The sequence below is a fragment of the Enhydra lutris genome, unplaced genomic scaffold (genome assembly GCF_002288905.1).
Source record: "Enhydra lutris kenyoni isolate GAN:26980312 unplaced genomic scaffold, ASM228890v2 scaffoldscaffold2, whole genome shotgun sequence".
Taxonomy (NCBI): domain Eukaryota; kingdom Metazoa; phylum Chordata; class Mammalia; order Carnivora; family Mustelidae; genus Enhydra; species Enhydra lutris.
Genome location: NW_019154086.1, coordinates 6,899,477 through 6,924,716, shown reverse-complemented (window position 1 = coordinate 6,924,716; position 25,240 = coordinate 6,899,477). Strand labels below are relative to the sequence as shown.

At 36.8% G+C, this 25,240-nt stretch overlaps 1 protein-coding gene across 5 annotated transcripts in view; it reads left to right on the top strand.

Annotated features, from left to right (window-relative positions):
• LOC111147960 (VPS8, CORVET complex subunit) overlaps positions 1-25,240 on the top strand; it is a 245,202-nt gene that overhangs the window by 14,596 nt on the left and 205,366 nt on the right. For 3 of the 5 annotated variants that reach the window (XM_022504266.1, XM_022504272.1, XM_022504292.1), the window contains exons 5-14: positions 2,132-2,164; positions 3,129-3,183; positions 10,782-10,906; positions 13,040-13,126; positions 15,490-15,557; positions 17,013-17,166; positions 17,274-17,333; positions 18,601-18,708; positions 21,105-21,185; positions 24,180-24,350. In XM_022504266.1, coding sequence (XP_022359974.1) covers positions 2,132-2,164; positions 3,129-3,183; positions 10,782-10,906; positions 13,040-13,126; positions 15,490-15,557; positions 17,013-17,166; positions 17,274-17,333; positions 18,601-18,708; positions 21,105-21,185; positions 24,180-24,350 — 942 coding nt within the window. Of the gene's footprint in view, positions 1-2,131; positions 2,165-3,128; positions 3,184-6,656; positions 6,663-10,781; positions 10,907-13,039; positions 13,127-15,489; positions 15,558-17,012; positions 17,167-17,273; positions 17,334-18,600; positions 18,709-21,104; positions 21,186-24,179; positions 24,351-25,240 lie in introns of all 5 variants that reach the window. The other 2 variants (XM_022504282.1, XM_022504289.1) reach the window with 2 other exon arrangements.

The following is a 25,240-nucleotide window of genomic DNA, read 5'->3' as shown; positions in this document are numbered from 1 at the left end:
CTTATTTCATTGCCATGCCTGAGCTCCTTTGGTCTGTTAAAATGAAACCTGCTTTTCCTGTGACCGTGCTCAGACACCGCCTTCCTACTTTTGGATTACCAGCTCAGTTTAAATTGTATGCACTTCTGTGACGGTTGGTTTATTAACATGTAAAGCTAGTTATATTTTGGGGTATCTCTCCTAAATAGTTGTTCAATAATACCTTCAGCCATGTGGATAATGATGGTTATGTTATTAGGGTTGCCTGGGGCCTCGCTCATCACGGCTTTGCAGCCCATGCATGAAGAACACGTAGGAAAGATGAAGCTTTTGGAGTTGTGAATGAAGTTCACAGCTCATTCACAGATGAAAGTATTATGACAGATGACTGTATTTTAAACTAATGCAAAATCATTTTAAAGGGTATCTATTACTTTGATGATCACCCAAGATAATAGAGATACCTTAGCACAGTGTTCCAGAATGTGTCCAACATATAAGAAGCTCCCGGCATGCTGATTAAAATGCAGATTCCTGGGCACCACCCAGACCTACTGAATTGGCATCTTTCCTAGTATAGCATAGGGATCTGCATTTTAGCAGGTATCCTCAATGATTTTAATGTAGCCTGGCTTTCGAGAATCACTACTTGAAGATGTTGCAACACCAGTACTAAAATTCTGTGATCTCTAAAATGCTTTCCACATCTCTGGGTTTTTTTGTTGTTGTTGTTGTTTTTATTTTTTATATTTTTAATTTAATTTTGGGGGGGTTTTGTTTGTTTTTAACTTTTTTTTATCTTTTATTTCTTTTCAGTGGTGTATAAACAATGAATTCTGTTTTTAACTTTAAAGCAAGCTGACTTTCTGATTTCATTATTCAGATTCCATTTCAAATTTACTTTATGTTCTTCATCTGCTCTCTCATTCTTTTTCCCTATCCAGGACACAGATCAATCATTCATTTTATTGCATGCATCTTAATTGTCAGGCATGTTAGGTGTACTTGACACACACATGTCCACACAAGGTTGGGTATATCCTGCTCTCCAGATTGGGTATATCCTGCTCTCCAGAACATTGAATGTAACAGCCTTGGCATTGTTCTTCCTTATATTCCTGTGCTCTGGAGTAATTTTCTTGAGTTAGCTCCCAGGAAGCTCCGTAAAGTTGTATAAAATCGATTCTGGCTTCTGAGAGATTCTGATGACTAATTGACCACACTGGCAAGGACAGACAGAAAAGAAATGTAGGAGTGATATTAATTAAAGGGCCTGGCTTGGGAACTGAAGCTGGGTTTGAGATGTAGTTCTGCCACTTCTTGAATAACCTTGGGCAAGTCAGTTATGCTCCTTAAAACTTGTGTTTTCTTAATCTAGAAAGTCAGAATAATACATGTCTTATCTGTCCCTTGCAGTTTGAGAAGCAAATAGTGTAATATATGTATGTGAAAGCTCTTTGCTACTACAGTGCTGATCATTGTGAGCTGTTATTATTTAAAGCTATAAAAGTATCACATAGATATCTTTATGTTTATATGATACTTTACATTTAATGTGATCCTCAGGACAACTCATTGAGGTATATAGGGCAGTATTTGCTATTTCCTTTAACAGAGGAGGAAACTAATAACCAGAGGGTTAGGTGACTTTTCCAAGGTCATATGTTACTGTATAGAGTTAATTTTTTATTTTCTTATGCTTAAGAACTGACTGAATACACCCTACTTGGGTTTAATTGAGGGTTTATTGGATAATCTGCTGGGTAGGAAGCTTAGAGGAAGAATATTGTAGCGTGTTTCCCTTTTCTAAAATCTTCATGTACTGTTATCATTTTAACCTGTAGTGCTTAGGGTTTATTCACATTATTGAAAATGGAACTTCTTTCCTCTCTTTTTCTTTGTTTTCATTTATAATCAGTATCTTTCCTAAAGCATTTGTTACAGTTAGTAAAATAAAATAATCCACTCTCATGCTCTTTGTATTTTGTTGTTATATGCAACATTTGTGGTTTCTCTTAGTTGGGGGCAAAAATGAAGGTTCCATCTCTTGTCTGGATTGATTTGGATTAAAGTATTGTAAAAAGAGGGGCTTACATCATTTTCTGTTTAAAAATGAGAATATCTTTTCAAATACTCTTTTAATTTTGCTTAGGACAAAGTGGATGCTGGCTTGCCTACAGCAATTGTAAGTACACTTTAAATAATCCTTTAAAGGTAAGCTTTCAATTTGATTAGGTTTTCTTAGATTTATTCTTCTAATTTCAAAGTTATTGCATAAATTATTATGATAATAAATTCGTAGGTCATTTACTGCCAGTAGTCAAGTTTAAAATTTTTCTATATTGAATGTTCTCTTCTTTTCTGGTGTATTATTATTCTTTAGGCTTTTGTTTGAGAAGCATATAATGGAATAATGATTAGCCTTTTCCAGGATTATTTATATGTGGTCCTCCCATGCCCAAGTAAATTTGCTCCTTCTGTGATTTGGCCTCCCTTTGGTTATAAGGGAGTGGAAAACAGCATTTGGTGAAATCACTTTGTGGTAAATAGTACATTTAATAGTTCTGAACTCCCTTGCCAAGCCTGCCAAATAGTAAATCTGTGGCGCGATTATAGAGAACTGGGGGATATTGAAAGCACACTAGTGCCTTCTTTTCTTGAACACTTCCAGCTGTGTCCTGTAGCTTTCTTATTAGTTAGTCAATTGGTGAGGAAGTGGGCTGAATTTTGAATATTTCTGGTGCCTTTTGGCTCCTATGAATAAGCTGAAGGGCTTTCTCACCCCTTTCCCACACCTCATAGCTGGCTCTTGGTTGGGTAGCAAAGTGCCTCTTACTTTGTCTGGACCCCTGAAATTTTTTTTCTTTTTTAAATTGCTTTAGAGGAAGCTAAGTGGTGTGTTTTTGCCTATAATGTTGAACATATGATATTTTGATATTGTTATCCTTGGAGTAAATTTAGAAGGATTCCCAGAAATAAAACGTCCTGAGTTTCATTTCCGTTTCGCCTCCTAGATGAAATTCTCCTTATTTATAATAGTTGGTATGTCATCTGGTGCCTAAAGGAAAGAAGACCAACAAATTCAACTTGGATTGTTTCAAGATCCTTGATGTGATATTTCAAAATGTAATCTTCCCTTTTGTTCTCAGGCAGTATCCAGTCTGATAGCTGTGGGTACATCTCATGGATTGGCTTTAATATTTGGTAAAATTTCTAAGTACTTTCCATACTGTAGATATTAAGTATCCTTTTGGATTTTATATCTTTTAATAGTTTAATTGTAAACTCTGTTTTCTTGTAAAAAAAAAAAAATCAGAAAAGTTTGAAAAGTAGCAGTCAGCAGTTTATTTATTTATTGTCAGAGTGCGAGCGTGGGCTTGTGCATGCCCAGAAGCAGGGTGAGCCTCAGGCAGAGGAAGAAGCAGGCCATCTGCTGAGCAAAGAGCCTGATACAGGACTCCATCCCAGGACCCTGGGGTCATGAGTCCTGAGATCATGATCTGAGCTGAAGGTGGATGCTTAACGAATTGAACCGCCCGCGCCCCAGTCAGTAGTTTTGTAGTTAAAATTAGTTGACCCAAGTTCATTTTGTTGCTCATTGCAAGTTTTTCTTCTTCATGAATTTGTAAGTTATCATATCATATCTTTGACTTTGCAGACCTGGACAGAAAGAATATAAAGTTGAAAGGGACCTTGGGTTGTCCTCGTTTGCCTCAGTTTGTGGTGTTGGTGATTTTTTTATTCTAAATCATATCCTAGCAGGTATTCTAAAAGATCTTCAGGAAAAGAGACTGACAGGCTTTCTCAGTAATTTTTGATAACTCAAACTGACAATAAGTTCTTTTTTCATTTACATTGTAAATCCTTCTAACCTGAAAAATTTCTAGCCAATAATCACATTCCTTTATTGATTGAGAAGAAAACTTAACATTCATTTGTATAGTAGATGATAGTGTTAAGTATTTTCTCTTTTTTTCCTACATGAGACCAACTGGCCCAAGTTTCCTTACTCTTTGCTTTACTTTTGAATTCAGTACTATGAGCACAACATCATCTTCTGTTTTGTTTTGTTTTTTTTAAACAATCAGATAATATTTTTCTGTCATTTTTAATGTTCTGCATCTTCAGTCTTTTGCATCTCTCTTAAATGGAATTCCCAATAACATTGTATTTTAGGATGGAATCTACAGGGTATTGTATGAGGATTACGTGGGAACATTTTAATACACAGTACTACAGTACAACAATTTGATCTCTGTTGGCCTTGAATCATTATTTACCATATGAGTGAAGAACTGGTTATTTTCTCTTGTTTTTGAACAGTTTGAATTCTTCCTTATAAATATGCTAAAAATCTTAATTATCATGTGATTTTAATACCTAAACTTTTCAGAGGTGATTGATTTAAATAATAGAGTTTTATTTTTTGGGAGTGGGAAGAATGAACACAAAATATAATTCTCTTGAGAGAACTTTAGAATTGATTCTTTGAATAATAATTTTTTTCTTATTTCATAATGGATACGTGTTCATAGTAGAAAATTTCTATGAACAAAAGGTTGAAGATACAGTATGACAAACTCTACTTTCCAGGAATAATCCCTAACATTTCTGTATGGCCCTCTAATCTTTTTTTGTACATGTGTGTATATATGTACACACCCAAAATGGAATCGTGGTAATTTCTAACCAGCTTTTTCCTCATAATGAACATCTTTGCATGTAATTATATATTCATCTGTAACACCATTTTTTTTTAAGATTTTATTTATTTATTTGACAGAGAGAGATCACAAGCAGGCAGAGAGGCAGGTAGAGAGAGAGAGGAGGAAGCAGGCTCCCTGCTAAGCAGAGAGCCGGATGTGGGACTCAATCCCAGGATCCTGAGATCATGACCTGAGCCGAAGGCAGAGGCCCAACCTACTGAGCCACCCAGGCACCCTGTAACACCATTTTTAATGGCTACATAATATTCTTTTAAATGGACTCACCATAATTTACTTAACCATTTCCTACACAGAGACATTTGGGTTGTTTCTAGACAAACAGTACAGCAGTGAACATCTTTGTAACTTCATTTTTGTGCACATGATTACTTCTTTAGAACAAATTCCCAAAGGTGAGATTCCTTAAAGTCAGGGTATGAACATTTTATTTTTTATTTTTATTTTTTCCAGGTTTCATAATTTAATTAATTAGGAACATTTCAGACACTTCTTATATAACCTAATTGCTTCCAGGAAGTTTTACCAGCCTGCTCTCCTATCAGGTGTAAGAATGCTTATTTTCCTGGGGAGGCATAATTGGTGTTAGATTGAAAGGATTTGGGGAAAGGATCTTAGAAGGACCTTTAGTTTAGTCTCCTTATTTTACATATGAGGTGACAGAACTAGAGAGATTAAGAGAGATACATAGAGCCAAGTTCAGAATCAAGAAATACTGAATCCTAGATCAGTGCATTTTCACCATTCTCAGTAATTCTGTCCTCAGAGAAAAGGAGGCAAATTCCAAGATATATGAAGAAAAGAAGAACTAAGATGAATGAGAATTGAGTATAGTGTATATGTTTCTGTCTCCGCAGAATGCACATTGATTTTTTGTTCCCACTTGCCAGTGTTCACTTTTCCTCAACTCTGTCCTCTTTAACATCCCTTCCTTACCACAGGGTTATAAGAATATGTATCTATTTATAATCAAACCCATGTAGAGCTACTGCAACAAATTAAATGAATACTTTAAAAATAAAAACCCAATAGAGGAGAAGAGTACATTGTCTTTTGCTACTGTCTTCTTAATTTCCTTGGCCCTGCCTCTTAATTTTTTTAGGTCTCAACAGCTTTGTTGTAGATATGAAATGGTAATCTTTCATTACAGTCTCATGGAAAAGGAAGCATGCCAAAGTGAACATTTTGAGAAAGAATCATAATAGTCTGGTTTTGCTTTGAGTTTTTAATCATGCAGTTAGTAACTTTTACTTAATATTTTTGTGGGAATCTGATTATTTGGACAGTGAGTTTTAACAAATGGGTTAAAATTTGCCATGACAGTAACAAATGGCAGAGTGATGCTACTATGAAGTGTCTAGATTAGAAGTCTGGGTTAAATCTGATCTCATTTAAATATCTTTGTTGATCATAGGAAAAGTGTAGCAGGAAGAAGAATTGTATTTGTTTTAAGTAACATCAGGTTCTTTTTGGAATAGAGGCCTGGGTCATTAAAATGGTGATCATTTGTAAGCTTCTTAAAGGTGATGTATGTTGCCAATTTTAATGGACTATAGGTATGTGATATTTATTACATATCCTATTTTTATCCTATTACACAGGATCTCAAAATTCAAATTCATAAAGATGTGTCCCTATTCCAAGGACCTTAGTTTCCTTTTTTGGGGGGTTGTTAGTATACTTTAGTAGATTATCTTTTTGAAGTTGTTTTTGTTTCTGTCAAACTTCTGAACTTGATTTACTTACTGTGCTGTATGATTTGGATATTATGCATTTTCTCTTTCCCATAATCAATATATAATCACAAATTGGTTAATCACACTTAGTATCATTCCCAGAGATAACTAAAGGTTGTCACTTACATTTTTAAAATTTTACCTGTCTTTTTTCTGAACTTTTGAACTGATTTCTTGCTTTTCTCTTTCTTTTGATCTTTTCTCCATGGATTCAAAGGAAAAGGTATAGTAATTTTGGTTTGCATGAGTGACTTTTTTCTTTTGACCTTTTTAGTGTTGAAAGAGAATGCTGTCAGTTACAGTTGATGCCTTCTTATGAAATGCTTACTAAAAAAAAAAAAAGAAAGCTAAGTGGAACTGGTTAAAGCAGGGAATGTTAAAAATTATAAATACATGCATACTTTCAGTGTTTTATTTTTGATTGAAAATATACAAATATTTTCTCCTTAATCTTTTGATACAGTCCAAAGCCTTTTCTTTGAGTTTGTATCTGCCAGTTGGAGGTCAGCAGCTCCTTTTTTGGAATAAACTGCATCATTAATGAGTCACATAAAATTTGCACTTTTATTTTTTATTTTTTTAAGATCATATTTATATATTTGACAGACAGAAATTGCAAGTAGGCAGAGAGAGAGGAGGAAGCAGGCTCCCCGCTGAGCAGAGAGCCCCATGTGGGGCTCCATCCCAGGACCCTGAGATCATGACCTGAGCTGAAGGCAGAGGCTTTAACCCGCTAAGCCACCCAGGCGCCCCAAAATTTGCACTTTTAATTAAAAGAAAAACAGAAGCTTAGGCACCTGGGAATCAATTGAGGAGGATGAAATTGTAATTTCTTACCAAACAACTCTTCAATCTTTGACAGTTATCTTGTCCACATCTTATTTCATGACAGGCTTTCAAAGAAAGACCTTTACCAAGTTTTTCGTGAGCATTCATTTAGTTTTCATGGGAACAATAGCTCTTTATTTTTCACTCTATCCATCCGTTCACCTACTGTGTAATTAAGTTTTTAAAGTCCAGTAACGTCACAGCGGCGCGAGCAGGTTTAGAAGTGAACGCAGCTAGCTTGCTGTACGCGTTGGCATTCAAGGTGACAGCCAGTTGGCCGTGGGGATTCACTGTGTCCCGGGCTTCTGTCAGTGAGCTTTACAGAGGAGATGAGATCTTTAATTCTGTGTGTTTGTTAGGTGGAGGTCAGGTAAAGTGCTTCCACTGTTTTATGATCTTTAATGAAAAGTGTTTTCTACTACGTCTTTTCTTCTTTTCTTTTGGTCTTAGAGAATATTTTAATATGCACAAAGGGTAAAAAAAGAGCAGTATTGAAGAATGATGAATGCTGGCAATAGGAGAGCTCTGTACACACGATTAAGTTTGATTTCTTCTAGGATCTAGTTATTTCCTTCTTTGAAGGTCTTTGGGAACTAGTTAAAACAAATTAGGGATGACGAAGTAGAGAATTGGGTCAATTTTGGTATATGAAAAGAGCAGAAATTCTCTTGAAGTATGTTCAGATTTAGAGTTTATGGCTATTACAGATTTATACATTACTTGTGGCTTTTCTTTCCTATTTAGCACATGATTTTTAAGCCCAGAATATGCTGAGATCTGCCCTAAGCAAAGTATACTTTGATAGATAGATGAATAAAAGAAATAGGTATAATTCATTGCAGTGTTTGCAATAACTAGGGTTCAAGTTGTCTTAGTTGATAAGCTATTTATTATCATTAATAATAATTCCTTGCATTTTTGTAACATTTGATAGTTTTCACATTTTTCATAGGCATTTTCTTACTTAAGCTCTGTGCCAACTCTGTGAAGTTTATATGAAAACTGATAGTCTCATTTCATATTTCTTGCCTAGGGTTATTTGCTTTATAAGGACCTACTCCAATGTTTTTTTTAAACTAAGTTGACAATGCCAACCACATGTGATTTTATGTGACTCTGTAAATGAAATTAGATGTACTGCTAATTTGATGGTTTCTCCCAACAATAGATAAATTGGACTTTGAGTGTAGGGGAAAACAGAATTTTTCCTTAAATATTAAGGCATTCAAGAGCCCCTTGGAGGAGTGCAGCATGGAAAGCTCTGATCTTTTTTTTTTTTTTTAAAACTTCTCTTGCTTCTATTCAGGTCCTTCTGTTCTTTCCATATAACTTTATAATTCAAGTGTTTGGAAGAGGTTTATTTTTATTTTTACCAAATGCCCTTTTCCAGAAGTGTCCAGGATAATCTGGGATATGGAATGTTTAGTTACCCCAGCAGAAGAAGCCTCTCTCATAAGATTCTGGTTTCTTCTTTACACAGAAATTCTGCATTTTCTGAATTTAGTCTAAATTGCATGATGGCGGGTTTGTTAGTACAGTACTATAAATATAGAATGTAAATAGAATGTAAAAAGACAGCAGTAAGAATTGACAAATATCTTTGTGGAGTTAAAACCAGAGTATATTTTATACACTGTCCCAACACCTCACTGCCATGCTTACCATATAAAGGGACATTATAAAGATAACGAATACATTGTAAAAATCAAGGGAAGAAGTTCAGAGTGTTTTTATTAATGCAGTCCCGAGGGATGTAAACTTCCTACGTATTTCAGGAATGACCAAGTTTGATAATTGGGTCCCCCATGTTGCAGCTAGTTTTTAGTACACAGGGCCCATAGGAAAGCAGAATCCTGTTTGGGTTTTTAATCTAGAAGTTTTTCTTCCTCTCTTTTCTTTATTTCCTCCCTTAATCTTACTTACCCTTATTCTTTATCATATTCCCTCATTCTCCTATTCTTACTCTCCTTGAGTTATAAGAATACTTAAAAATGCAAAGTCTGAACTTTGTTAGATCTGAAAGCAGTAGTGAGTGTCCATAAGTATGGGTGGATCAGAACTGCATACAGTTTGGATCTCAAAGCACAGATTACAAAAGATCCCAGCAGGTGCTATTCAGACACTGTTCTGTGCCTGGAAGGCAGGTGGCCCAGATTCACAGGGCTTCTTTGTGAGGCTGATAATGGAATTTCTGTCCTTGGCCTCTTAACTTACTTTGATTCCATCTGTTGCCTCCATATATGACCTAAGGTAGTGGTGTGTGTGTGTGTGTGTGTGTATACAGAACATTGTTGCCTAAAGACAGTTTATGAACACAGAAAAATATTCTTACAAATATTCCCTTTGGATGGGCAGAAGTTCTACGTAGTATTATTCCCTAGATCTGAGAATGAATGTCTTTAGGTTCTTTCTGATAACTAGGTTTACTCTTATAGATTTACCCTTATACTATATGTTAACTAACTAGAAGCAAATGTGGAAGCTATTCAGATGATTGTCAGATGCCTCCTGGGTGCAAGGCACCAGGCTTGGTATTTCGGGAGTGTTAGTTCACTTATCATCTTAGCCCTTAGAAAGGACATAGTCTAATAGTGGAAGTGAGACATACCTACCACCAAAGAATAGCATGTAAGTAGTTAAGGGAAGGACAAACAATTGCTGGGTGAGTTCAGAGAACTCCAGATTGTGCAGATATGGTGACTTTCTTTCCCCCTAAACAGTTAATTTTTGTAGGCATGCCTTCTTATACTTGAATTTTTTATTTCATTGTTTTCAAGTGGGTACAATAATGAACTGTACACAAAATAAGCATTTCCTAGGAGAAGACTTAGAGGAATTTCTTTTAATTATTAGATAATAAGTTTTAATAAATAATTGAATGCTTCCTTGAGAAAATCGGAATTGATTAAGGCAAGATCCTTACCCTTAAATAACTTAATCTAGTAGAGATTTGAACTGTTTGCTTTTAGCATATCAAATGTTGACAATTGAAAATAATTTTCTTAAGTAGTTTAAATATTTACTCTGTAATTTTGTTTGTACTGTTAATTTGTCTAGGAAACCTTTTCTTTGTGGATAATATAAATGTAAATTCAGCCAAATTCTGAATTAATAAATTTTGATTTTTGAAATTTTAAAGCTGCTTTAAAAAGTGATATTCTCTATTACCTTGCATACAGAAAACAGCAAGAAATACAGGTTTAGAATGAGACAGATGAAAGATCATTCATTTGTTCGAAGAGATAAATATTATTTACGGATTTTTTTTACTTATCATTAACAGCTTCTATATTATGCTTCCTTGTAGATCTTGGTTTTTTTCTTCATCCTTAGTATATAATTCAATGCCCCGCATCTACTACATGCTCAATAAATACATATGAATAGAACTTCATCCTTTGATTCTTTTGATTTTTGCTACCTCCCAAGTCTTTGAAAACAAGCTGATACTAAATACATATTTTTCCACTCCTTTCATTTCTTCCACCTGATTTTACAAATTTGCTTTCTTTAGATCAGAATCAAGCTTTGAGACTCTGTCTGGGTAGTACTAGTGTTGGAGGTCAGTATGGAGCCATCTCTGCCCTCAGTATCAACAATGACTGCTCAAGACTTCTCTGTGGATTCGCTAAAGGACAGGTAAATGTGAACTTCATTTTATCCGTAAGACAATGTTAAAATCAATTTAAAAAAGCCTAGTATCTCTCTACTACCTGACACTTGTCAAAATGGCTAAAATTAACAACACAAGGAAACCACAGATGTGGTGAGGATGTGGAGAAAGGCAAATCCTCTTACATGTTGGTGGGAATGCAGTCTGGTGCAGCCACTCTGGAAAACAGGATGGAGGTTCCTCAAAAAGTTAAAAATAGAGCTATACTATGATCCAGCAATTGCAATAGTAGATATTTATGCAAAGGACACAAAAATACTGATCCGAAGGGGTTGATGTACCCCAATGTTTATAGTAGCATTATTTTTTTTTTTTTAAAGATTTACTTTATTTATTTGAGAGAGAGATCACAAGTAGGCAGAGAGGCAGGCAGAGAGAGAGGGGAAATAGGCTCCCTGCTGAGCAGAGAGCCTGATGCGGGGCTCGATCCCAGGACCCTGAGATCATGACCTGAGCTGAAGGCAGAGGCTTAACCCGCTGAGCCACCCAGATGCCCTATAGTAGCATTATTAACAATAGCCAAACAATGGAGATAGCCCAAATGTCCACTGATTGATGAATGGTTAAAGAAGATGTGGGGTGTATGTGTACACACACACACACACACGCATAGAGGAATATTACTCAACCATCAGAAAGTGTGAAATCTTGCCATTTGCAACTACATCGATGGAGCTACAGTATTTTCTAAGTGAAATAAGTCAGAAAGACAAATACCATATGATTTCATTCATATGTGGAATTTAAGAAACAAAACATGAACATATGGGAAGGGGAAAAAGGGAAGCAAACCATAAGAGACCATTTTTGAAAATATTTTATTTATTAGCACATGAGCAGGGAGGAACAGGGGAGAGGGACAAGCAGACTCTGTGATGAGCACGGGGCCTGATGGGGGGCTTGATCCCATGACCCCAAGACCATGATCTAAGCCTAACCCAAGAGTCAGACACCCAATCAGCTGAGCCACCGAGGCACCCTTAAGAGACTCTTAACAATAGAGAACAAACTGAGGGCTGCTGGAGGGGAGGTAGGTGGGGATGGGCTAAACGGATGGTTGGTATTAAGGAGTGCACTTGTTATGATGAGCACTGGGTGTTACATGTAAGTGACGAATCAAATACTATTCCTGAAACCTGTATTATACTATATGTTAACTAACTAGAATTTAAATAGAAATCTGGAGGAAAAAAATGGAAGTGGGATAACACTGGAGCTAGGAGAAAAGCATGGGTGGGACAGATGAGGGCACTAAGTATGTAGTAAGCAGTTGTTGAGGTGAAATGCAAACGCAGCTATTACGGTCCATTTGTTGATATTTGGGAATTCACTGCATTGAGTTCTGTCCATGAGTATCTGGATATGAAAATAAACTTGCATTAAATTTACCCAGTTTGATTAATTAAAAAAAATATTTCTAGATCAGTATCTCAAAGACCAAAAATTGCAGTGACATGTCTGTAGAGCTAACCTGAGATTGCTCGGTCTTTTATTCAGTTTTTAATAATTGTTATCAACTGAGCCAGAATTTGTGATTTTTAATATCTTAATTTATGAGTCTAGGTAAATAAATAGCTTTTATAAACCAACCAGGCTGTTACATCAAAATTTAATTCCTTATAGTAGCATAGGTAATTGTTGCTGCTTTTTAAATATACTATATTCTGCTTTCCCTATTCTCATTACTGTGTTCCTGGATAACTCTTAGAATTGCTTTCTACTTCTGAAACTGGCAATAAGTTTTGGCTTTTCTCGTGTGACTTATACATCACTAGTTGGTTTGGCAGTGAGCCTTTCTTATAATTTTTACCATTGCTAAAGAGGTTTACTCATTGAAGAAATTTTTTACTTCTTGGTATAAGGACAATGTTTAAAATCCGAAAGGAAAAGTAGGTTGGGCAGGATGAAGGGAAGATGAAGAAGATGGGATAAAGGCCCTATGCTTTAACGAAGCTGCGACCTTTGGTTACGTTTCAACTTCATAGTTTTTTGCCTGCAATGTTTATAGACCAGGGATGGCTTATTTCTCCACAAGGCAGGATACTTAAGTCCAAAACAGAGCAATAGTTTGGTGTTTGAAGCATTGAGTTGTCTTCTAGATCACGATGTGGGATTTGGCCAGCGGAAAACTTCTACGATCAATAACAGATGCTCATCCTCCAGGAACAGCAATATTGCATATTAAGGTAATACTTGGGTTTTTTTCCTTGTCTAATACTTTGTATTATGTTTGTGCATTTTTAAGCACATTTCTTTATAAACAGAATCCTTGAAACTAAAGTTTTCTTTGACTAACCCCATCGGGTGCTTTGCAGGTTAGAACTAGAGATGGGCTGGCTACCTTGGTAATATTCAGCTGCACGTTGGGTTGACATCTAATAGAACAGCAGATAGAGTAAACCCATGTGGTTCTAGACCAGAGGTTGGCAGCAGTACCCTGCTGGAAAAATCATACAGAGATTTAAAAAGGCCTTTTTACCTTTTGTTTACTCCACCGACATTGCTCTGTCACACTTTGTTGGGAGTTTCCTGAGGTTCAAGGCGCCAGCTGTGAAAGCACCGAGGTTTGCACTATGTTTAGAAACAGAGCTGTTGGTTTATTTTCTTTCAGGCCTCTAAGGGAAAAGCATTACGATTTGAGTCTTGGCATTCTCCGTACAGGTCTGAGAAAAATAAGCCAGCTTAGGTAACAGATTTCAAATACAAATACAATGTGAACTTTGGTTTTTGTATGCTGTCAGGCCCATGTTCAGAAGCATAAAAGGTAAAGGACTGTAACTAGGGAAGTCTAAAATCTGATCTTGTAGATTTTAATCATGTACACATTTGGTTGCTTAGCCGTGCAGACCTCTCTTATCCATACGTAAGCTTTTTAAAGTCTGTAAGCATCTGGAGTTTATGTGCCTGCATCTAGGTTAGTTACATAAAAGTCTTTTGTGACAAAGCAGCACTGAAGCATTTAGTAACACTGAAAGCAACCAAGACAAGGAGAAGTAGAATTTCCCCTGTTTCTGAACATCATGGCAGTTTTTCTTGACCTCTTTTCCTATGGCATGTTACAGTTGTTTGTGTTTATGTCTTCTCTCCTTTAATAGAGGAGGGTTTTTGAAACCCAAATCTGTTTTGCATTTATTTTTGGATTATGCATGGTAGCTGCTCAATAAATGTTTGGCTGAAGGGATAACTAATTGGTTTTGTAAAAGGACAGTTCATTTATAGAAAAAGGCAAAATCCTTGAGAGAAACAGGAAACAGAAGATACAAAGGCAGAGAGGACAGAGAAGAACGCAGCTGAGGTTAAAAGCATGGAAATGGTAGCCATTGTGTTGCTTGGGATCGGTGATAAAGCCCTCGCAATGCAGGTGCTGTGACGTTGGAGTAAGAGGTAGCAAGTGATATATATATGATTGAACACTCCAGAGTCTTGGATTGACAACAGCCACTTGCTCTGTAGTACTCTTACTCATTGTTCTCCAAATTTAACCCTATATCCCAGCAATAACAACTTGGGCTTACGTCCTTAATACTTGTGTGTGTGTATATGTATGTATGTGTGTGTATGTATTTATTTATTTAAAAAATACTATAAATGTAGTACTGTACTAATATTTAAGTACATTCCAAAACACAAAGATAAGTAGAAAGTTAATAAATAAGAATGCAAGTTCAGTTGATTTTCCTACATTCAGATATATACTTCCCACTCTGGCAGTTGGTCCATGAGGCCTTGAGAGCAGAGGTGTGGGTCTTCTTTGTTGTGCCTGTGTGTGGGAAGAATAATTTTACAGTAGTCTCCAGAAGAATTATTTAACAGTAGTCAGCTGTACCTCAGCTGTCCCAGAGAGAACAAAGACATGCCGTTTAGGATGGCTCACCAGTCTTTGGGGTTAGGGAGACCGGTCACTCTAAGTGACTCAGGTTACTCAGTTTTGTATACCTCATAAGCCCTTAGGACCATCGGTCACTGTGACCGTTAGTTGTTATTTGGAGTTTTCCAGAGTAGGTAATAACTCAAGTATACTCCGTCAAGTAAGATCAGGAGGCAGCGCATGTTTGGAATCGTTCCATAAAAAGTATTTAAACTATTTTAAATATAGTGCACTAATTCTTCAGTTAGGCAGAAAACGTATTCAAGTTTATTTCCCAAAGATAGCAAATATCTTTTACTATGTCTTCGTTCTTGAAAACTAGGCAACTGCAAATGTATCTAGTAGACCCTATTCAGTTTACTAGCAGCTTAGAAAAAGTTACTGTTAAGAACCCAAGTGGAACTTCAGGGCGTTTTATGAGATATAATTTATATTTCTCTTTGATCCTAATGAAAGGTGGGTTTGCTTTTTAAAGTCTCAGTCTTTTAAAGATATTGAGCCATTTTTATTCTGAATATGGGTAAGTTTGTATATTTAGAATGATGTACTAAATCTAGGTGATTTCAAATGCTATTAAATGTGTTTGTTTTTAGATTTTTAAGACATTATGATTTTTTCCCTTTTTAACACTTGACTGGTTGTTGAAACATCTCTAAGAAAGTGAATTTCTTCTCTGTTTAGTTTACAGATGATCCAACTCTTGCAATTTGCAATGACAGCGGAGGCTCTGTTTTTGAACTGACATTTAAGTAAGAGACTAAAGGACATTTGTTGACAAATGAAATGAAAAGACTAACTGTGGTTTAATGACTTGATGTTGAACATGAAGCAGTCTGGAAAACCCATGTGATTAAAAATAGGTGATGGCTGTATATTATGACTTGGAGAGGTTCATAGAACATTTGGAGATCCAGGCCTGGCCACCCAGAATTCTTTCTCAGTAGGTCTGAGTTGAAATTCTGAACTCCTGCTCCCCAGGGAATTCATACGGATGTCGGTCTTGGGAACCATGATTCTGGAGTGTGTCACTAATTTCGGTTTAGGCCCCAGGCCCAGTTGATTATAACCCTAAAGGTGTAGAAAGGTTTTTATTGCCTAGGAATTGCCCTGTTTCTCTATAAGAGCAAAGACTGTCTAGTGTCTAGATACATGGGAGGATATTTATAAAGGAGAGGTTTTTTGTTGTTGTTGTTTTTAACAATTTGAACATAAAATTCAATACACATTGTGTTTCCATAAGTTCTCCAAGTCAGGACTGTGTTTCTTATATTTCTCATACTTTCTTACATTGCTAAACCCAAAGTAATTGCTTACAAATTACTATTCTGCTAATGTTTAGTGAGCATCTCCTATGTGTAGGCATTGTTCTAGGCATCAGACTTGCAGCTGTGAACCAAAGTACTACTTGAATAGAACTTATAGGGGCACCTGTGTGGCTCAGTCGTTAAGCATCTGCCTTCAGCTTGGGTCATGCGTGATCCCAGGGTCCTGGGATCGAGCCGCTCATCAGGCTCCTTGCTCAGAAGGAAGCCTGCTTCTCCCTCTCCCACTCCCCCTGCTTCTATTCCCTCTCTTGCTACGTCTCTCTCTGTCAAATAAATAAAATCTTTAAAAAAAAAAAAGAATTCTCATTGGGGTGGGGGTAGGGACACAGTACTAAACAATACATAAATGAGATAACTTCAGATAGTTACAAGTGCTTTGAAGAAAATAAGACCAATCAGCTTGCTGGAGTGCGCTTGGGGATAATTCAGGAAGGTGACATATGAGCAAGACCTGAATGATAATCTGGTCAACAAATGCAAAGGTCTAGAAGTGTTCTAGGCAGAGGGATGTTCAAGCACAAAGGTGTTGAAGTAGGCACAGGTTTGGTTTGTTGGAGCATCGGAAAGAAGGCAGTTGTGGCTGGAGTGTGACTTTGATAGTAGTGGGAAAAGAGTGAAGGCAGGAGTCAAATCATATAGGACCTTTGAAAACTTGGCAAGGAGTTTGGATTTTATTTTATGTATAGTGGCAAGCCATTGGAGTGTTTTTAGGAGAAGAGTGATAAATCTGAAGTTACAAAGAACCTACTGATGTCCTATGGAGTTGGATTATTGAGGCAAGAATAGGAGTTAGGAGGCTATTGTAGTGGTCCATGCTAGAGATGGTAGTGCCTTGAATCATTACTAAATCAATTCTGAATTTTTTGGTTACCTTTGCAGGAGGGTGATGGGAGTGAGAACATGTGAGTCTAGGTGTCTATTCAGTGGTTCCAAGGGTGAAGTTTGCTGTATTGAGCCTCTCCATTCGAAGCCTGAGTTGAAAGATCATCCCATCACACAGTTTTCCTTATTGGCCATGGCATCCTTAACAAAGGTTGGTTGGTATATTTAGAAGGTGAAACTCCTAAGTTTTACAAGCTTTGAATACCAAAAATTTGAAAATTATAGGGTAAACATTAAAAATACATTTTTCTTCTAAAGATACTGGTCATTGGATTGAAACCATCCTTGAAAGTGTGGATGACTTTTCCCTATGGACGGGTGAGTAAACCTCTCCATCTTACTGGCAAAAAGACCATGTCAGAAGGGTAGAAATGACTTGAAAGTGGCAAATTCTGTGAGATTGTCAGAAAACGAGGTAGAATGGAAGTCAGTGCTCCAAAGACCATCGTCCAGAGTTACCTTGATGAGACCAAAGCAGTATAAGCTGGTGACTAGAGAGGTACAGATCATAGGGTCTGTACTTTTTTACTTTTATTGTTTTAATTTGTTTAAATTTATGAGAGAACAACTATAGTATTTTACTTTGGAGGATGCTACTTCTGAGCATCTATGATGCATACCCCCGTTTCCCTTTCTTTTGCTGCTTGGTTGTTTTCAGAGAGTTGTGATCTTCTAGTGTATATGTGAGGAGAGGTATTGATGGGATGAGATGGAGAATGATGGTACAGAGCCAATACTAGCTGAGAGCACAGCCCCTGTGCTGAGCGAGACCACTCTTCTGTCTGTTGTTTGGTACTCCATTATGTCCGGGCCTCCAGGGAAACAGATCTCCCCTTTCAGAGAGCATGGCTAGCTTAGCTTGCCATTAGTGTTTCTTAGGTTAGCTTCACTGGTTAACTGAGGTTTATCATGGTGGTGTATGTTGGCATCTTTTTGTATGTTTTTACTACTATTTTTTTCCAATACTAACGTTATCAAATAGAGAAGTAGAATTTTACATTGAACATTTGTATACCTACTATCTAAATTCTATGAATAACAGTTTATTGTACTTTATTTAGTATGTCTCTGTCCATCCACCCATCAAATTGTTATTTTAAATGTATTTCCAATAAATTGCAAAAGTCAATACTCATTTGCCTAAATACTCAGCTTGCATTACATTTAGAGTTCAGTATTTGTTTCTCTTTCAGTGTAGAATTTACTTACAGTTAACTGCACAGATCTTGGTCATACATTTGCTGAACTTTAAATTAAAGTGTATATACTTTATAACTGAAACCTCCATCAAGATACAGAACATTAGCATCAACCCAGAAAGTTCCCTCTTGATACTGCCCAGTCAGTCCCTGCTTCACTGCAATTTTAATGAGAAATTAGGAAAAGTTTTATCAAGGAACACTAGTCAGCTGCTCTTTTTAATTAATTAATTTCCCTTTTGTCCTACTGTCTGTTAACTGTGTTGCCATATATATATATATATATATATATATATATATATATTTACATATATATACTTTATATATGTGCTAATATCTAATATATATTAAAAAATATATATATTTTTGGCCTTTTACTCACTTAGATGGATCCTTCCAGTGTTCCATTGCTGGCCTGGCACTTTGTGGCAGTACATAATTATGTGAATCCCATGCTTGCCTTCTGCAGAGGAGATGTTGTTCATTTTCTGTTGGTAAGTCCTAATATGATGCTAGATCTGTTATACAGTCCTTTATCATAATATTTTCTTCCTGATTCTTCAGCGATTTAATACTATGTCAAAAAATATGCTATTATAATTCTTTGGAGAGTGATCATTTAATTTTAATTTTAGGCTTTAATGATTAACATGGAAAACAATGGATCACCTCAGCCCCATGCCCCTCCATGTATTTCTCAGTTCATCTCCTTTGACTAACAAATGATTAATGGTTTGTGTGTGTAAATATGCGAATGTACCTATGTACCTTTGGCCTATGGACCAAATCTGGCCAGCTGCTTGTTTTATAAATGAAGTTTTCTTGGAACACAGTCATGGCCATTTGATTATGTATGATTTGTGGCTGCTTTCATGCTACAGTGGCAGAATTGAGTAGTTGTAACAGAGACTGTATTATCCACAGAATGTAGAATATTTGTTGTTTGGCCTTTTACAAAAAAAGTTTACTGACCCCTGATCAAGATTATATAATTGGCCTAGTCTAGGTAATGAGGAGTTGTCACAGGTTCCTTGTAATTCAAGAGATAAAGATATGATTAAAATGGTACTTTAGGAAGACCAGTATAGAAGTAGCAGGAAAAATAGATTATAGGTGATAGTGGGGGAAATGGAGGGTTTTGCTCTTATGCCAAAGCAGGTATGAGGTCTTCAGACAAGGAGGCTTGGTTTCAGTGAGAGTGAGGGATGACATTTTGAAGGAAGGACAAGGCTTCTCACTGGATCTGGGAACTAAAGGACATGAATGAATCTTTTCTGACTGTACTTTAGAAGCATGAGCTATTTGAAGGGCCAGGGTTACAGAGGATTTGAATATGTTGCATTAGAAGCAAAGGTGGGATTCTTAAGTGTTCTCTCAGGGAATGTCCTCCACGCAGACAACAATCCAAGTCTGGAGTGCAGGTGAGAATTTCAGGGTAGAGAATGTTGTTGAAGCTGTGAAAATCAAAAGCCAGAGCATACATAGCCTTGGCAGGCACTCACAAGGGAAAGGAAAAGGAAAAGGAATCAAGAAAGAATGTTCCAATAAAGGCACATAGAGGTAGGAGGGGAAGTGGGACAGTATGGCCTCACACAGGAGACAAAGGATAGGCTTCAGGACTAGGCCACTTCCAGGGTAATACCATTATTAAATAAAGATCAAGAGAGAAGACCACTGAGGATAAGACCACTGAATGTGCAAGTAGTTTGTTGGTTTTGTTGTTGTTGCTGTTGTTTTAAGATTTATTTGAGAGTGAAAAAAGAATGAGGGGGTGGGCAGGTGGTGGGGGGGGCAGGTAGAAAGAAGTAGACTCCCCACTGAGCAGGGATCATGAGCAGAGCTGAAGGCAGACACTTAACCTGTTAAGCCACCCAGGCACCCCCACAAGTAGTTGTTGATTAGAAACTTTTCAGAGGACTAATTATCAACAGAATGGAGGTAGAAGCTACACTGTAGAGCCTTGTTAAAAAAATGTGTCGAGAAGAGCAGACTTAGACCCCTAGTGTTTGGCTGCAAGAGGCATGAGAATGGTTAAATATCTGTAAAAAGCAAATCAGGGAACGGCTATTTGTTTTTGTTTTTTATTTGAAAGTAGAGGAATCAGAAACGTGTTGGATAGCAAAAGGAAAAGTGCCCTTAAAAGGGAGTGAGTGCATATGCCAGCAAGGGAGAGGTAATATTAAGCAGTGGGGAAGGGGGTGGGATTTAGAATATGTATAAGTGAAGTGATCTTCTTTAGCAAGGACTTCAGTGAATCAGAAGAGAATAGGTAATGTTGGCATTGTTTTTATGTTTGTGAAACACTTTCAGTATATGCCAAATAGGGAACAAATTTGGTGTTCATTTTCATTTTTCAACTGAGGAAACTGAGAAAGAATAAGTGATTGGCCCTTGGTCACGCAGCTGTGACAGTGGAACTGAAGCATGTGAGTCTAGATCACGTGCTCCTTCTACTGGCCTGTCGTTCCTTCCAGGGGGAGTGCTCTGCTGAAGCGAAGATGAGAGTACTCGAAGGGTCTGCGTTAGGAGGTCTCGTTGTGTGTTCAGGTATCTGGTGAGGCCAGTATGACTTTATCATACCATGTGTCAGTCCCATTTTATGCTTTCACTCTAGCTGAGTACGGTCACTGATGGGATGGAGGTCATTTGTTTTGAATTAGAGTGAACACATGTTACAGGACTGACAGCACTGAGCAGGTGTGCCTTGCATTTTGGTACAAATCATGGTATGAATGATTTTTTTCATTTATGTAATAGTTTCTTTAATAGCCAGTATTTTGGACTTATCTGTACTGTGATGGAAGTCATTTTCTAGGTAGAGAATAACTAAGTATCTCCAAAACCCCTCAAAACATAGCTGGTATTTAAGTTGTTTTTATTTCACTATCAGGTTAAGAGAGATGAGTCTGGAGCAATTCATGTTACTAAGCAAAAGCACCTTCACCTCTACTATGATCTCATCAACTTTACTGTGAGTATTATTCAGATTAATTTGTCCCATGTAATTGTTTTGAGACCCTGTATATTAGCACTACCAGGATTTCTGCCATGAATCTTGTCCTTTGGGATTATGTAAAATAGGGACCAAAGTAATGGAGTCTGAGTTCAGTGTAATCCCATATTACTTTTTTTTTTTTTTTTTTTCCCGGTGGGGGAAGAGGTAGAGATAGGAGGGAGGGCTGAGGGAGAGAGAATCTTAGCCAGGCTCCATGCCCAGCAGGAAGCCCCACGTGGGGCTTGATCTCACAATGCTGAGTTCACAACCTGAGCCGAAATCAACACATGTAACTCACTGAGCTACCCAGATGCCCTGGTGCCACCTTACTTTTAATTGCCTTTCAGCCTATGTCCTGCTGAACAGTGTGGCAGGGTCAGGAAAAGTTTTCTTTGATGTCCTGATTAGTTCAAAGGGGAGTTCAGAAGAATTTGGGTGGGTTTCTTGAGGATCATTGCCCGGCTTTCTTTGTAAACATACTTTTGTACTTCTGAGCTTATCTTCATTAGTTCAGGAGTTTATGTACTTCATTCTTTTTCTTCACGGCTAAAAACTGCAGAATTTTCTCTCCACCATACATTTCCATTTTAAGCAACTTTTTGGTTTAAAAAATATTTCTTTTTGTATCAAGTTTTTTTTCTTTTTCAAGTTGTGTGTCAACTTTGCAAATAGTGTAATTATAGTATTTCTGGGTTTCTGTCATTAATGCTTTTGGCGTGTCAATATCCAGTGAAACATTCTATATATGCATGGATATAGGCAACCCTAAATAAGAGACAGAGCCTCATTTTTCTAAGAAGTTGGCTGAAAGTTTTTCCTCTAACTTAATAATATGTAACTTTTTAAGATGTAGATGAAATGGATCTTTTCTTTATAATATACAATTTATTAATTTAGTTGCACATTGCCTTTTAATCTCACAGATAGACTGTGGATTTAGACACAATACTTTGTTTCCATTCATATATTTCACAAAATGTTTTTTTCAAACTCTTCTCATGAATATAAGACATCAGTGCCTTTGTCATCATCAGGACTCCTTTTGGATTATCTAACACAGCTTCCTAGAATTCATCATAATTACTTCTGTTGAAGATATTTGAGACACAGCACTCTTAAAACCTGCATAAGATTCTGTCCCTGGAAAGTTTTCCCTCAACTACAAGTAGCTGTTCTCCCCACAGTAGGGTAGTAGGTGTTTTCATCTGTCCTGTGGCTTTTCCATGACATGACAGTAACTGCATTGCTTTATAAAGTACCATTAAAAGGCTCATTTACAACAGTGTCAGCAATTGCAATTGTGAGGATCTAATCTTAGGAAAAATTGCTACACCTGCTAAGAACGTTGGTCATTCTCTTTTTTAAACTAGGTGGCCTTTGGTAGCATCTACAAACTAGTACTGACTAAGGTTGTATAAGGCCAATAATGTGTCTCCTAAATGATACTTTGTTTTTTAAAATAATCAAAAGAGCACCTTATAAGAGCCCTTTGTAAATGATTTGAGCATCAAACTCCCTGTTTTCTGAGAGAGAAATTTTGGCGGGAAAAACAGAACAAAAACCCTTCCTTTATAGTGATGAGTATATTTTCACTTATGTTAAAAGTGATCCATTTTAACCTGGTTGTTTTTGATATAGTATTATGCAAATAATCCTTGATGACATGGAGTAGGTCATAAATAAAACAACTTGAATGCCGGCGAGAGAAGGTACAGGAGAAGCACTTTGTTCTGGCTAATTTAAAATTCTAATTGAGCAGATTTTAAAGATTTTATTTTATTTTATTTTTTATTTATTTGACAGAGACACAAAGAGAGAGGGAACACAAGCAGAGTGAGAGGGAGAAGCAGGCTTCCCACTGAGCGGAGAGCCCGATGCGGGGCTTGAGCCCAGGACCCTGGGATCATGACCCAAGCCGAAGGCAGCCGCTTAATGACTGAGCCTCCCAGGCACCCCCTAAATTGGGCAGATTTTAAAATTTCACTTATTTCCTGAAGAGGGATTGAATTTTTTTTTTTTTTAAGTTTTTTTGAAAGAAATCGTACAGGTGCCTGGGTGACTCGGTTGGTTGGGTATCCACCTCTTGGTTTCAGCTCAGGTCATGATCTCATGGGTCATGAGATTGAGCCCTGTGTCAGGCTCCACACTCACTGGGAGTCTGCTTGAAGACTCTCTCCCACCATCCCTCCTCCTACTCACATGCACACACTCTCTGACTCGCAAATAAAAAAAATCTTAAAAAAAAAAAAAAAAGACCTATAAAACCCAAGAAATTTATCAAAATGGCATCCTTCAGAAGATTTTTAATATTATTATGTCATTACCTCTAAAATTATAATAGTACTTATTAAAGAAAATTTGGAATATGGAGAGAGAGAAAAGCAAGGAGCTCTCCCATAATTGGTAGGGAGGTTTTAAAAAAAAATACATATTTTAGAATGCTTCTGTTTTAAAATATGTATTATGTAAATGCTAACAATTACTTGACCACATAGGTTTATGAGGTTTATTTGCACTTTAATTAATGTCAAAAACATGAGAAATGCATAGTTTGTCATTCTGTTTAATTCATTTGTGCCAGTGTACGATTTAAAGAATTTTACTAAAGCTAATATTATACTCTAATATATCTATTAAAGCTCAGGGGAGCTCACAGGGCTTGGTCTCCTGATGCTGAGAGTCAGGCGTTTAACCAGGTGAACCACCCAGGCTCCCTTCCTAGTTACCTTTTTAAATGCTATGGGTCATTTTAACACTGTCAGAACTCATTACTGTGTTATGCACTGTTATCCGGTACTGTCTAGCCACTACTGTCATCAAGTAGTTCTTGCTCTGATTTTGTTGTCATCAAGTTACTAAATGGATAAAATCCTCCATATAATTTAACTGAGTGGCCAGGCTTTCTTTTTGTCCTGAATGATGGTGTAGGATGGGCCTCACCTTTTTTTTTGTGGTGTGCTTGATTTGCAGTGGATAAACTCACGCACAGTTGTGCTCTTGGACAGTGTGGAGAAGTTGCATGTGATTGATCGACAGACTCAAGAAGAACTGGAAACAGTGGAGATCTCAGAAGTTCAGCTGGTCTATAACAGCAGCCATTTCAAATCCCTGGCCACTGGAGGAAATGTTAGCCAGGCACTGGTAAGGGTAATCCATTATCTTAGAATTCCTTTGATAATCTTGGTATTTTATTGTTGTTTGTTTTAGAAATCGGAACTCTGAGAAGTTAGTTATCTTGCTGTCTAGATTGAGGTGGATATGGATGTGTTTATAAGTATTCAGGAATGTGAACTAAAACAGTAATTCCTGTTATCTTTTCTTCAGAAATGTGACTGATTTAATACCAAAGAATTTTAACTTTTATACTAAAATAATGAAATGCAGTTGAAAATTTATGGGAAAGAAATTGTACAAGCAGAATATTTTAGAACGTTTAATATGGTGGCAGTAAGCCTGATAGATTTAAGGGATGAATGGCAGAGATAGGTAGACTGACTTGGGTGATTGGTAAAGGCCCAAGCAGTTATGGTGGCTAAGGGCATTAAAAGATCAAGATGGCTTTGAGAGAAAGAAAGAAAGAAGATTCTTTAAGAATAGGGGATAGATGAAATGTAGGAATCTGGAGAGAAGGAAGACACATGAGTATTACCTTAGTATTTATTTTACTATATCTTAAGCAACCACGATAATGGCCTTTAGCAATTTACACAAATAGTTTGCAGCTAAATTTCTTCAAATTGTGATTTCATAAACCATTAATTTGTAAGAGGGACATCTAGAGGCTTTCCTGGGTAATTTCTTGAAAAAAAAATAGTAATGGTGTTCATATTTAATGAGCACCTATGGTGTGATATGCAGCCATTATTCAAATCTCCCTGAGATATTAGAACTTCAGAGTTTAAATATGAAAGGGTCTTCCAGCCACAGAATTTAGAAACCAAGACAATCTATAATAAGAAATGGTAATGCAGTAGAATTCACTGAAGACTAATTATTCTCCCATACTTAGATATTTTCTTGTGTCTGAATGG